This window comes from Scyliorhinus canicula, chromosome 2 (genome assembly GCF_902713615.1).
Source record: "Scyliorhinus canicula chromosome 2, sScyCan1.1, whole genome shotgun sequence".
Classification (NCBI taxonomy): domain Eukaryota; kingdom Metazoa; phylum Chordata; class Chondrichthyes; order Carcharhiniformes; family Scyliorhinidae; genus Scyliorhinus; species Scyliorhinus canicula.
In genome coordinates, this window is record NC_052147.1 from 116,565,046 (window position 1) to 116,578,425 (window position 13,380).

General features: G+C 50.0%; 1 protein-coding gene across 3 annotated transcripts in view; it reads left to right on the plus strand.

Moving 5' to 3' along the window:
- gpr176 (G protein-coupled receptor 176) overlaps positions 1 to 12,068 on the plus strand; it is a 90,495-nt gene extending 78,427 nt beyond the window's left edge. For all 3 annotated transcript variants that reach the window (XM_038785678.1, XM_038785661.1, XM_038785669.1), the window contains exon 3: positions 8,590 to 12,068. In XM_038785678.1, coding sequence (XP_038641606.1) covers positions 8,590 to 9,712 — 1,123 coding nt within the window. In that variant the 3' untranslated portion in view covers positions 9,713 to 12,068. The remainder of the gene's footprint in view (positions 1 to 8,589) is intronic.
- The last annotated feature ends 1,312 nt before the right edge of the window (positions 12,069 to 13,380 follow it).

A 13,380-nucleotide genomic window follows, 5' to 3' on the forward strand; every position in this document is an offset into this window, starting at 1 on the left:
AGTGGGGGCCAAATCTGTGCCACCTCTCTATTGTGGAGATGAGTATTAGCCTTGGAGTTGAATGCTTTGGGGCTAGGCTTCCAAAAGGTTAAATCATAAGACCATAAAACATAGAAGCAGAATTAGGCCACTCGGCCCATCGAGTCTGCTCCGCCATTCAATCATGGCTGACACTTTCTCATCCCCATTCTCCTGCCTTCTCCCCATAACCTCTGATCCCCTTATTAATCAAAAACCTATCTATCTCTGTCTTAAAGACAGTGATTTAGCCTTCATAGACTTCTGCAGCAAAAAGTTCCAGATTCACCACCCTCTTGCTGAAGAAATTCCTCCTCATCACAGTTTTGAAGATTGTCCCTTTAGTCTGAGATTGTGTCCTCTGGTTCTAGTTTTTCCGACAAGTGTAAACACCCACTCCATGTCCACTCTATCCAGGCCTTACAGTATCCTGTAAGTTTCAATAAGATCCCCCCTCATCAGCGCCGGCCCTAGGGTTGCTGGCGCCCCGGGCAAGCTGAACTTCGGCGCCTTTCGGGGGGGGGGGGGGGGGGGGGTCGGGTCGGGTCGGGGGTCGGGTCGGGTCGGGGTGGGGTCGGGGTCGGGTAGGGTCGGGGGGGTGTCGGGTCGGGTCCGGGGGGGTCGGGTCGGGTCGGGTCGGGGGGGTCGGGTCGGGTCAGGGGGTGGTCGGGTCGGGGGGGGGGTCGGGTCGGGTCGGGGGGGGTCGGGTCGGGGGGGGGTCGGGTCGGGGGGGTCGGGGTCGGGGGGTCGGGTCGGGGGCGGGGGGGGTCGGGTCGGGGGCGGGGGGGGTCGGGTCGGGGGCGGGGGGGGGTCGGGTCGGGCGGGGCGGGGGGGTCGGGGCGGGGGGGGTCGAGGGGGGGCCGGAGTGACCTGGTATATGATCGGGACTCACCGATCGCTGGGCCGGTCTCTCTGTCGGCAGGTCTCTGACGCCGGTCACGCACTCGTTGATGGCGCCCCCTAGCACATGGCGCCCCGGGCGACTGCCCGAGTTGCCGGTACCTTGAGCCGACCCTGCCCCTCATCCTTCTAAACTCCAATGCGTACAGACCCAGAGTCCTCAACCGTTCCTCATACGACAATTTGCTCATTCCAGTGATATTTCTTTTGAACCTCCTCTGGATCCTTTCCAAGGCCAGCACATCTTTCCTTAGATACGGGGCCCAAAATTGCTCACAATACTCTAAATGGGGCCTTATACAGCCTCAGAAATACATCCCTGGTCTTGTATTCTAGCCCCCTTGACATGAATGTTAACATTGCATTTGCCTTCCTAATTGCCGACTGAACCTGCACGTTAACCTTAAGAAAATTGTGAACAAGGGGCGGGATTCTCCGAGCGCCCACGCCGAAATCGAACTCGGCTCCGGGGCGATTCTCTGCAGACCGGAAAATCGCCACCGATCGCACGTGCAAAGAGGCCTTGAAAGAGGCCCCCGCAGCTATTCTCCGCCAGCAACTGCCCGAGTTCCCGCCGGCATGGTTCACTCATGGTTCCACCCGGCGGGCACTCGGAGTGACGACTACGGACACAGTCTGCGGCCACCCTGGTGGGGGGTGGGGGGATCCGTCACTGGGGGGGGGGGGTGGCATCCAGGACGGCCAGGCTCGCAATCGGGGGCCCACCAAGCGCCGGGCGTGCGCGATCTGGGAGGTGGCTATATTGTCGGGGCCGGCCCGCTGTGTGGGTCCGCCATGTTGCGCGGGGCTGCTGCCATAGACCGCCACCACGGCATGTGCGGACGGAATTGCAGGGCCCCGTATCGGCAGCCGGAGCTGCGTGGACTACTCCGGGGCCTTGCTAGCCCCCTTCAAAATGGAGAATCACTCTGGACTTTCCAGAAAAAGGTCCAGTGATTCGTGCCCATTTCCTCAGTTTAAGAGAATTCAACCCAAGGACTCCCAAGTCCCTTTGTGCTTCTGATTTCCTAAGCAGTTCCCCATTTAGAAAATAGTCTATGCTAAATACCACCTTCCAAAGTGCATTATCTCACACTTTTCCACATTGTATTTCATTTGTCACTTCATTGCCCACTCTCCTAGCTTATCCAAATCCTTCTGCAGCCCCCTTGCTTCCTCAATACTATCTGTCCCTCTACAAATCTTCGTATCATCTGCAAACTTAGCAACAGTGCCTTCAGTTCCTTCTTCCAGATCATTAATGTATATTGGGGAAAAGTTGTGGTCCCAACACAGACCCCTGAGGCACACGACTGATCACCGGCTGACATCCTGAAAAAGACCCCTTTATCCCCACTCTCTGCCTTCTGCCAGTCAGCCAATTCTCTATCCATGCCAGGATCTGACCCTTCACACCATGGGCTCTTAACTTATTTAACAGTCTCCTATGTGGCACCTTGTCCAAGGCCTTCTGGAAATCAAAATAATCAAGTCCACTAGTTCTCCATTGTCTAACTTCCTCGTTGCCTCCTCAAAGAACTCTAACAGATTTGTCAGACACGACCTCCCTTTGACAAAGCCGTGCTGACGCAGTCCTATTTTACCATGCATTTCCAAGTACCCCGCGATCTCATCTTTAATAACGGACTCTAAAATCTTACCAATGACCGAAGTCAGGCTAACCGGCCTATAATTTCCCATCTTCTGCCTCCCCCCCTTCTTAAACAGTGGTGTTACATTAGCCATTTTCCAGTCTTCTGGGACCTTCCTGCCTCCAGTGATTCCTGAAAGATCACTACCAATGCCTCCACAATCTCCTCAGCTACCCTTTTAGAACCCTGGGGTGTAGTCCATCCGGTCCAGGTGATTTATCCGCCTTCAGACTTTTCAGTTTCTCCAGAACCTTCTCCTTCATGATGGCCACTGCATCCACCTCTGCCCCCTGGTTCTCCTGGGGCTCTGGCATCCCACTGGTGTCTTCCACCGTGAAGACTGATGCAAAGTAACTACTCAGTTCGTCTGCCATTTCTTTGTTTCCTATTATTACTTCTCCAGCCACATTTTCCAGTGGTCCAATGCATATTTTTGCCTCTCTCTTACCGTTATATATTCCTTTATATTACTAGCTAGCTTGCACTCATATTTCATCTTCTCTCCCCTTATTGCTTTTTTAGTTGTCCTCTGCTCGCTTTTAAAGACTTCCCAATCCTCTGGCTTCTCATTAATCCTTGCACTTCGTTTGCTTTTTCTTTTGCTTTTATGCTGCCCTTCACTTCCCTCGTCAGCCATGGATGCCTTGTCCTCCCCTTAGCACGTTTCCTCCTCCTTGGGATGGATTTCTGCTGTCTCCCAAATAACCCCCCAAAACTCCTGCCATTGCTGTTCCACTGTCTTCCCTGTCTTCCCTCCTTTTCCAATAAACTCTGGCTAGCTCCTCCCTAATGTCTTTGTAGTTACCCTTATTTAATTGTAATGCTGTTACATCTGATTCCAGCTTCTCACTCTCAAACTGCAGGGTAAATTCTGTCATATTGTGGTCACTAGTCCCTAAGGGCTCCTTCACCTTAAGTTCCCTAATCAAGTCTGCCTCATTATACATCACCAATTCCAAAACTGACTGTTCCCTAGTTGTTTATGAATTGAGTGCCATTCAGTGGTAAACTCATGCATTGCAATGCTTCAGTCATACAAGACCTTTATTACAACTATGTGGGTTTCCAAGAGTAAGCAATTTGTGGGACTAAGAAAAGGGACAAAATGTACAGTACTCCAGCGGCAGCCACCTCATTTGCGTCTTAACCTTACATTTTTAAAATTACTTTATCAAAGTTACAAAGCCAGACTCAGAGGCCGCGATTCTCCTCAACCACATGGGTGGGAGAATAGCGGGAGGTCCGCTCCCGCACCTCCCGCTATTCTCCCACCCCCCCCCCCAAAATGGCGTGTCCGGTTTCCCGACACGAAAACGGCGGCCCGCGATTCTCCGACCCGGGTGGGCCGAGCGGCCTGCCGTTCCCGACCTGTTCATGACGGCGGCAACCACACCTGGTCGCTGCCGTCGTGAACATGGTGCGCCAGGTAAGTGTGGGGCCTAGGGGGGGCGGATCGGGGATCGAGCACCACGACCGTGCTCGGGAGGGGACTGGCCCGCGATCGGTGCCCACCGATCGTCGGGCGGGCGTCTCAAGGGGATGCACTCTTTCCCCTCCGCCGCCCCGCAAGATTAAGCCGCCACATCTTGCGGGGCGGCTGAGGGGAAAGACGGCAACCGCGCATGCGCGGGTTTGAGCTGTCCAACCCACGCATGCGCGGCTGACGTCATTAGGCGCCGCCACGTCATTCTTGGCGCGCTGCGCCTTGAAGCCAGGGACAAGGCCCGGCCGCTGTGTTTCCCGGTACGGCCCGCCTATTCCCCCGGGTAAGGGAGAATAGGGGGCCGAGAGAGGCTTCCGACGCCGTCGTGAACCTCTCCAGGTTTCACGACGGCGTCGGGCCTTGCGGAGAATTCCGCCCAGAGTTTGGACAGGGGCAAACTCCTAATCCAGCTCCTTGCCTGCTCCAAAAACCAATTCAAATTGAATCCAGTTCATGGTCTCCACAAGAGAGACATACCAGATCCAGGCATTACACCTGACCTCACGCTCATCTTAGCCAAAAGGCCGAGGAAGTCCCTGCTTTGCAATGCTGACTAAATTGCCACAATTGGCTTGTCAGGAAGTGTCAGGGAGCTGATTAGGCAGCTGTGGGGGGGGGGAGGGGGAGGGGGGGGGCGAGGGGGGAGCTGGGGAGGGGGGGGCGAGGGGGGAGCTGTGGGGGGAGGGGGGAGCTGTGGGGGGAGGGGGGAGCTGGGGGGGAGGGGGGAGCTGGGGGGGGAGGGGGGAGCTGGGGGGGGGGAGGGGGAGCTGGGGGGGAGGGGGGAGCTGGGGGGGGGAGGGGGGAGCAGTGGGAGTCCCTGCAGGAGGGCTCATTAATAATATGTTAATGTATTTAAATTATGTTCGTGACCTTCCCTGCCCGGATTGTCATGACGCCACCAGCGAGGGACCTGGAAAATCAGAAAATGTGATCTCACCAGTGAGAATCGCGTTTCCCAATTCTCGACTTACTTTGTACCCGTGTCGCCGTTCTCGCTGACAGCTAAAACAAGCTGAAATTTGCTCCCATAATTCTTATGCAGCAATACTTGGGGAAGAATCTGTGACATGATTTAGCTGTAGAAATAAAAGTAACAGGTGTACTTCCTTAAATCAACAGTCTAATTGCCATCAGATCACTTGTTCTATTTTTGATCACTCTCGTAAGTCTGTAAGTAAGGTTAAGATTAGTAGCATGTTTTTATTTTGTGGCTAATTATAGAATGGTTGTAGCACGGAAGAAGGCCATTTGGCCTATCTCTCCCATGCTGGCTCTTTGTGAGATCAACTTAACTTGTCCTACTTCCCTACCTGCTCCTCGTAGCCCTTTCCTGTTTTTCTTCAGACACCTGTGGATCCTAACCATTTGCTGCCATTGGTTTATTTGCCAATCATCATCAATTTGTGTACCCTGCTTCTCAACCCTTCCACCCCGATGCCTACTCTGTACAAACCTTTCATGACCTTGAATACAAATCTAGCAAATATCCTCTCATCTTATATATGAAATATCTCTTTTCGCTTTTCTTTTATTTCATGTGTTCTGCAGCCAACTCACTGTATGGTTGCTGATCCATCCTGTATTCAAAACCAGCATGATAGCAGCAACTTGCAACAATTGAGAAGTCTGTTTCAAAAATTGTTTTGTGTAATTCGATACTTTGGCTAGGGACATGTAGTGGTAGCAAACGTTTTTGCACAGTTAGAAGCCACAATATATTCTGACGTTTATCTCTGTGGGATAATGATCCTTGAATTGGATTTTGAAATCAAGCAAAAAGCACTCACGAGAGGAGGCTTAATCACATCGACATCAGTCAGAGACCAAGACCGGGATTCACCAATCCCGTGGCCAAGTTCTGATGCCGGCGTGAAAAGCGGCACGAGTCACTCCGGCGTCAACGGGTCTCAAGTGACAGGTATCCACCCCTTCCGAGGGGACTAGTACGGCGCAGGAGTGCTATCCGCAGCTCCGGCGCCCGAAAGCCGGCGTGCCACGGCCGGCGCGAGTTCACGCATGCGCGTGGGTTCCTGTCTCCGCGCAAGCCCCCGGGAAATATGGCGAAGCCCTACAGGGGCCCGGCGCAGAGGAACAAAGGCCCCCACGGGACTAGCCCCCCGCCGATCGGTAGGGCCCCACCCCCCCCGCCCAGGTCGGATCCCCCGTTCCCCCCTCTCACCAGGACGGCCCCCGCCGACAGAACTTCGAGGTCCCGCCGGGTGGGACCATACATAACCCTCGCCAGCGGGACTCGGCCGAACTCAACGGGCACTCGGTCTGTCGAAGCCTGGAGAATCGCCGGGGGGGGGGGGTTTCAATGGCCCCCGCCCGGCACGGCGGCGATCCCGCGGTCGCCCGAGAATCGGCGCCGGAGAATCGGCGGGCCGGATCTTAAGCTCAAGATCATCCACAGAGAATGTGCAGACTCCACACAGACAGTGACCCAAGTCGAGAATCGATCCTAGGACCCTAGAGCTGTGAAGCAACCGTGCTAACCATGTGCTACCATGTCATTTACGGCAGGGCGCTGGATTCACCTGCTTCCTGGGATGCTCCAGCAGCCCCAGCTGGGAATTCCACTGGCGTAAATTGGTGCAAATCCTCACAAACTGGGGCCTGGCAGCTTGCACTCCAATGGGTGGCAAGGTGGTGAGTACCCTCCCTACACTTGCCTCCAGGTGCTGAGGGGGGTCCTTCATGGGGGGTGGAAGTTGTAGGGGGATTCTGTTGGGCTGGAGCAGCTCAGGTCGCGGGTCATCTGCAGCTTTAACCCTTTTAAACTGTCTGTTAGCATGAAATGATGGTACAAGTATGCCCCTTAACATGGTGGAAACCTTTTAACTGATTTTTTCACTGTCAATTTCATTGCCCTATATCTTTTTCAAGTCTGTGCATGCCTAGAAGCCTTAAAGCTTTGAACTGCATTTTTTATATCCAACTTCGCCACCATTGCCTCTTGATTGACAGATCCACGCAGCATCATAGGAAGGATAATTGTTGTTTATTAGTGATGGGGTCCATTAACCCTGAGGAGCTGCTGTTTTTCTAACTGCAGTTTTTTTAAAAACAGGCTGTCTCTTTGTTCTGAAGACCTTCCTGGAAAGACCAGCAATCCAGGTTGGCAGCTGGTTGGGAGGGGTGGAGGGGAGGGGGGGGGGGGGGGGGGGGTGGTTGGCTGCCGTGGGGTTGCTGCAGCATCATTCTGATTTTGGGGTGCCCTTCCAATCTCTGAGGAGCAAGTCCCATCAGAGAGGTTAGGCCTTGCCCCTCTCAGGTCCAGGGAAAACCCAGATCCTCTTTTAAAAAATGACTACGTGCCAAAGAATGGCAAAAAACCCACTGATGTTGTTTTTTAAAAGATTCTAAGTACCATCACATGGAACGTCAAATTCGCTCCTAGTGCCAACGGGAATCACTCCTGTTTTTCTATTGGTGGGAACGAACACTTCATTCGGGGGACTCACACCCAATAAGTCACCAACGGCATGGTGGCACAGTGGTTAGCACTGCTGCCCCACAGCGCCAGGGACCCGGGTTCAATTCCGGCCTTGAGTAACTGCCTCTGTCGTGTTTGCAAGTTCTGCGTGGGTTTCCTCCGGATGCTCCTGTTTCCTCCCTCAGTCCAAAGATGTGCAGAGATACGCCAATCATGAGTGCAGTCAGAAAACACCTCTTCATGTGAAGGATTTGAGAAGTGTGGAGCTGTCTCTGACAAAAAGAGGCAATTGCTCCCTCAGTTGATCATTTTCAATCTGTGATTGCTAGATTTTTGCTGGACAAGGGTAAAGGAAGATAGAGCTGAATGCAGTGAAGATAGAGATCAGCCATGACTTGACTGAATGGAGGAACATGCTTGAGGGTTTGAATGACCCCCTCTGCATCTCTGTTCCTCTGCAGACCAATCATATAACCAACAATTTAACTTTCCACCAGGGGTTTCAAAGGCCGAGTTTGAGTTGTTGATTTTCTCCAAGGACTCAATTTTCAAATGTTATTTTTCTTGAAAGCGATCACCCTAATCAGAGATGAGCAGAATCAAAGAGCAGGAATTGAAAATTTATTTGAAACACTTGCTGGTACTGCCATGAATTGTTGATCCATTTGGTTCTGTCAAAAAAAAATCTGGCGAATGTGATTCGGAGAGCCAGTTTCAGAGCGAATCACATTAGCGTGAAGTAGCCAATTAGAAGTGATTGTAACAAATAGCATAGAGGCACTGAGCTCGGAGACATAGGTAAGGTATAGGTAAGGCAGTCCTGCCAAAAGCCAATGGACTTTTTGCTGCCTCCCTAGATGTTCCAGGCGGAGATAGAAAATCCAGCCATAGCTGGAAAGTTGACAGGGCAATGTAATAAGCTAAGTGAACAGTAAATAGTGAGGGAAAATCATGAACTGTAAGTAAGTTTTATATATGCAGGCAATATCAAAGATGTCTGAAGTGTGGCAAGACTTTTACTGCGCATAGATTCAAAGAGATTGAAAGAGGTAGAGAGATTTGTGCATTCATTGATTGTTCTTTTCTCTCTCTAATTACAGGTATTACTCTGTCTTGTATCCTTTAGAAAGGAAGATCTCGGATACAAAATCCAGGGACTTGGTGATCTACATTTGGATTCATGCAGTTTTAGCAAGTGTTCCAGTTTTCGCAGTGACCAATGTTTCAGATGTCTATGCCATGTCCACGTGCAATAGTTCCTGGAGCTATTCCTTCGGGCACCTGGCTTATGTAATTGTATACAACATCACCACGGTGATTCTGCCCATTGCCGTGGTATTCTTGTTCATGATTCTGATCCGCAGAGCTCTCAGAGCCAGCCAGAAGAAGAAAGTGATCATTGCTGCTTTACGAACTCCGCAGAACACAATTTCAATTCCATATGTTTCCCAGCGGGAGGCAGAACTGCACGCTATGCTTCTCTCCATGGTGCTCATCTTCATTGTTTGTAGCGTCCCCTATATGGTTTTCGTGATTTACCGAACCATTCTTAACATCTCCGACATCTCTGTCTTTTTAATGCTGACGGCAGTCTGGCTGCCCAAGGTTTCGCTGCTCACTAACCCATTACTCTTTCTGACTGTTAATAAGTCCGTTCGGAAATGCTTAGTGGGGACTGTCATTCAGCTTCATCGCAGGTACAGTAGACGGAACATCGTAAGCTCCGGTGGCCTCACTGATGCCACTCTCGAGCCTGGGGTCCGTTCGGGTAGTCAGTTGCTTGAAATGTTTCACATCGGGCAGCAGCAGATCTTCAAACCCCCCGAGGAGGAGGACGAGGAAAATGAGATTAAGTCGCTTGCATCCACTGAGTGCCGACAGAAAGAAATAGCTACCACCAGTTTGGAGGTGGAACAGACTTTAGTGGAACAATTTGCCGCACACACTAACAATGACTCCGCTGCCGTTGGGGGAGCAGCAGCGGCATCTCCAGATTCAGACGCAATCTCTGACAAGTATGCAATGCAGTTTGGCTTTGGCCCATTCGAACTGCCTCCACAGTGGCTTTCTGAGACACGGAACAGCAAGAAAAGGCTCTTGCCTCCCTTGGGCAACACACCAGAAGAGCTCATTCAAACAACTGAAAAGCAGCCAAAGTTCAGAACAGACTGGAAGATAAGTCGGAACAATAAAGTCAGCATTTTTCCTAAAGTGGACTCTTAGCCTTTTGAATTAATCGAACAACAGTCGACATTATTTTGGAAACTCAGCCCCATGGATCTCTGTAGCACAGAGTATCATAGCAATGTCTATGTCATGTGTGTCAAACTTTCACGAAAAAAATGAGGTATTGAATACAACATTCCTCTAAGTTCTGATGAGAAGGACTTGTACCCAGAGCTGTTGTTCATCTTCAACTGAAGAGCTCTATTTACCGTATCTTCAGAACTGTGTACACAGTTCCATATTTTGATGTGGAAGAATGAGTGGGTGGTACTCTGATTGACATTGCTAAATCCCAAAAGGGATTGACCTACTAACTGTTCAAAAATGATTTATTTTCTTATACAATTTATATCGGAGTGCTGAAACATTTTTTTTTAAACTGGGTTTTGTCTGTTTATCGTGACAGTGAGCGGGCAAACAGCAACTCTAGGCTACTGGTTAATCTACACATGAAACATACTTCGATGGCTACCCTATCCCCTTTCCAGCTCGTCTTTTGAATGTGGTCTTAAGCTTACCCACAGTCACACAGAGGACCCTGTCTATACTCAAGTGAGGGCAGCAGTTTTGATTCTTCCAACTGCTCATCACAATTCAATCCTTTACATCAGTTTCTTTTTATTTATTAATTTTTTAAATTTAGAGTACCCAATTCATTTTATTTTTTCAGGGCAATTTAGTGTGGCCAATCCACCTAACTTGCACATCTTTTGGGTTGTGGGGGCGAAACCCACGCAAACACGGGGAGAATGTGCAAACTCCACTTCGCAGTGCTAACCCACTGCGCCACCGTGCTGCGCTATCAGTTTCTTTTTAAATTATATTCTTGGATGTGGGCACTGCTGGCAGTTATTACCCACTCCCTGATGGACATTCTTCTTGATTTGCTTGCTGCAGTCGAGTGGCTTCCTGGGGCACATCACAGGCATGTTCAGAGTCAATTGCATCAATGTGGGACTGGAGTCACAAAAAGGCCTAACTGAGATGGCAGTTTTCCTTCCCGAAAGAACTTACGAGGATTTTACGGCAAACTGACAGCTTCATGGTCACTCTTACTGACAGTACTTCTTTATTTCTAACTTTCAAAAAAAGAACTGAATTCAAATTCTCAGATTTCAATTCCGGCATTTGAGCTCCGTACAGGCTGCAATTAATAGTTCAGGCGTCTGGATTACTGTTACGCTCCGATCTCCTGCCCCTACGCAACCCCGGACCCATCCCCACAATGCTACGACTCACCTGTTGTGGGGTCCACTGCATCCCACCTGATAGGGGCAGGGCACCTCGAGGTCTGATCCCCAGAATGGGCAAAATGCCACCTGGGTACCTTGCTGCTTCCACCCTGGTAGTGCCACCAGACTGGCACCTGAGTGGCACTGTCAGGGTGCCAGGTTGGCAGAGCCAGTGACTGGGTGACATCAGTAGTGCCAGGGTGCCACCCTGCTCAGAGGCCAACCACCTGGGGTGATCCCCTCCCCACCCAAAGTGCCGTTCAGCCTGGGGACCAGTGCTAAATGGTGCCCAGCTGGGGTCTCCCGGGCGCTGGTAGATCGGGTGTATGAATAGTTAAGTCAGCAGTTAACCTCACTTAACTATGGGGCGGGATCCAGATCGCAAAGTCTCGCAAGATCTCGTTGGATCTCGCGGGGCTTTCCGACCGTCAGGAATCCCGGAAGAGGCCTCTCGCGGGATTTCCCGGCTGCGTCCTGGAACACAGTCGGTAAATTCACGCCCTAGTTTTGTTGACACACTGTGAAACTGACCGCTTTCTATTTCTTCCACCATTTCTGGAAACACAAACTTGACCATAATCTGGTCTGTCGAGTCACATTGGTAGGTGATCTTTTATGCAACCAGACGAAGGATGCAGATTGAACTTTACTGACCAGCTGAATGCTTTGGATCAATTTTCAACACTAAAGTGTTATCTTTTTATACAAAAGAAAATCAGCAGTTTTTCATCATTCTACTTAGTGCATTGTATATTTGGTATGATAAACTCCACAAAGTATAAACGCTGCCATGATGTTATGTGGCCAGTATTTTTACTATAAAATAATGTGAAACTAAAATTTGTGCTCTACGTTTGAAGTTGTTAATAATTTATTTGTTTCTAATGTAAAAACATTTTTATTCTTTTTTGTTTTGGCCGGCATTGGTCGACCTGCACAGATTTTAACCAGTTTTTAAACAGCATGAATGTGTATGTTTATAACCTTTTGTGATTTACATTTAGTATTGCTGTTCGACAAACAGATAACTCTGTACCCTCACTGTAAGGCTCATGGATCTGGTGTGAAAATAAATTATTGACCTGGTCTTGTATTTTTGCAAATTGCACTTCCTAAACAAATCTGTGAATGTCATTTTATGTTAGAACCATTTTATAGTTTGAATTTTAGAGCGTGTTTCAGATTTGTGGATCCTTTCTGAAGACAATGACTAAAAGCACTGTGGCCAGGCAGCCACAATGGATACATAGAATTTTAGAATTTACAGTGCAGAAGGAGGCCATTCGGCCCATCGAGTCTGCACCGGCTCTTGGAAAGAGCACCCTACCCCCTACCCAAGGTCAACACCTCCACCCTATCCCCATAACTCAGTAACCCCACCCAACACTAAGGGCAATTTTGGACACTAAGGGCAATTTATCATGGCCAATCCACCTAACCCGCACATCTTTGGACTGTGGGAGGAAACCGGAGCACCCGGAGGAAATCCACGCACACACGGGGAGGATGTGCAGACTCTGCACAGACAGTGACCCAAGCCGGAATCGAACCTGGGACCCTGGAGCTGTGAAGCGATTGTGCTATCCACAATGCTACCGTGCTGCCCGATACATGCACTATTTAATCGTCAGTCCTGGCTCCAACTTATAAATTGCATTAAATCCCATTCACACATCTCTCCTGTGCTCATTGATCAACATTGGAACAAAGGAAACAGGATCAGATGTAGGCTAATCAGCCCATCAAACCTGCTGCGCCATCCAACCAGATTATGGCTGATCTTGTATCTCAGCGCCATTTCCCGTACCATTCCCATATCTTCGCCCCCATCCTCTAACCATGTCCCAAGACCCTTAATCCTGCCCTCATCCCTAATACTGGCTTCTCACCCTGATACCCTCCTCCAATGCTCTATCCCCACCCCCAATCCTCTAACCCACTGCCAGTTTCCTATCCCACTAACCTTGAACCTAATCCCCAAATTCTGTCTTTCCCCGAAGCCACCCCCATTCTGTCACCCTGCAATGCCTCAGTTTAAAATTCTCATCCTTGTATTCATATTCTTCAATGAAATGAAATGAAAAAGAAAATGAAAATCGCTTATTGTCACAAATAGGCTTCAATGAAGTTACTGTGAAAAGCCCCTAGTCGCCACATTCCGGCGCCTGTTCAGGGAGGCTGGTACGGGAATTGAACCGTGCTGCTGGCCTACCTTGGTCTACTTTAAAAGCCAGCAATTTAGCCCAGTGTGCTAAACCAGCCCCTGGCGTTTCTACTCTCTATTTCTATAACCATCTCCATCCCTACAACTCTCAATAATCTCTGTCCTCCTTCAATTCTGATCTCTTGCCAAACCCTGATTTGTTTAGCCCTCTATCATTGGTGGGGTTGTGACTTCAACTGCCTAGCCCCTTAAGCTCTGGATTTTCTTCC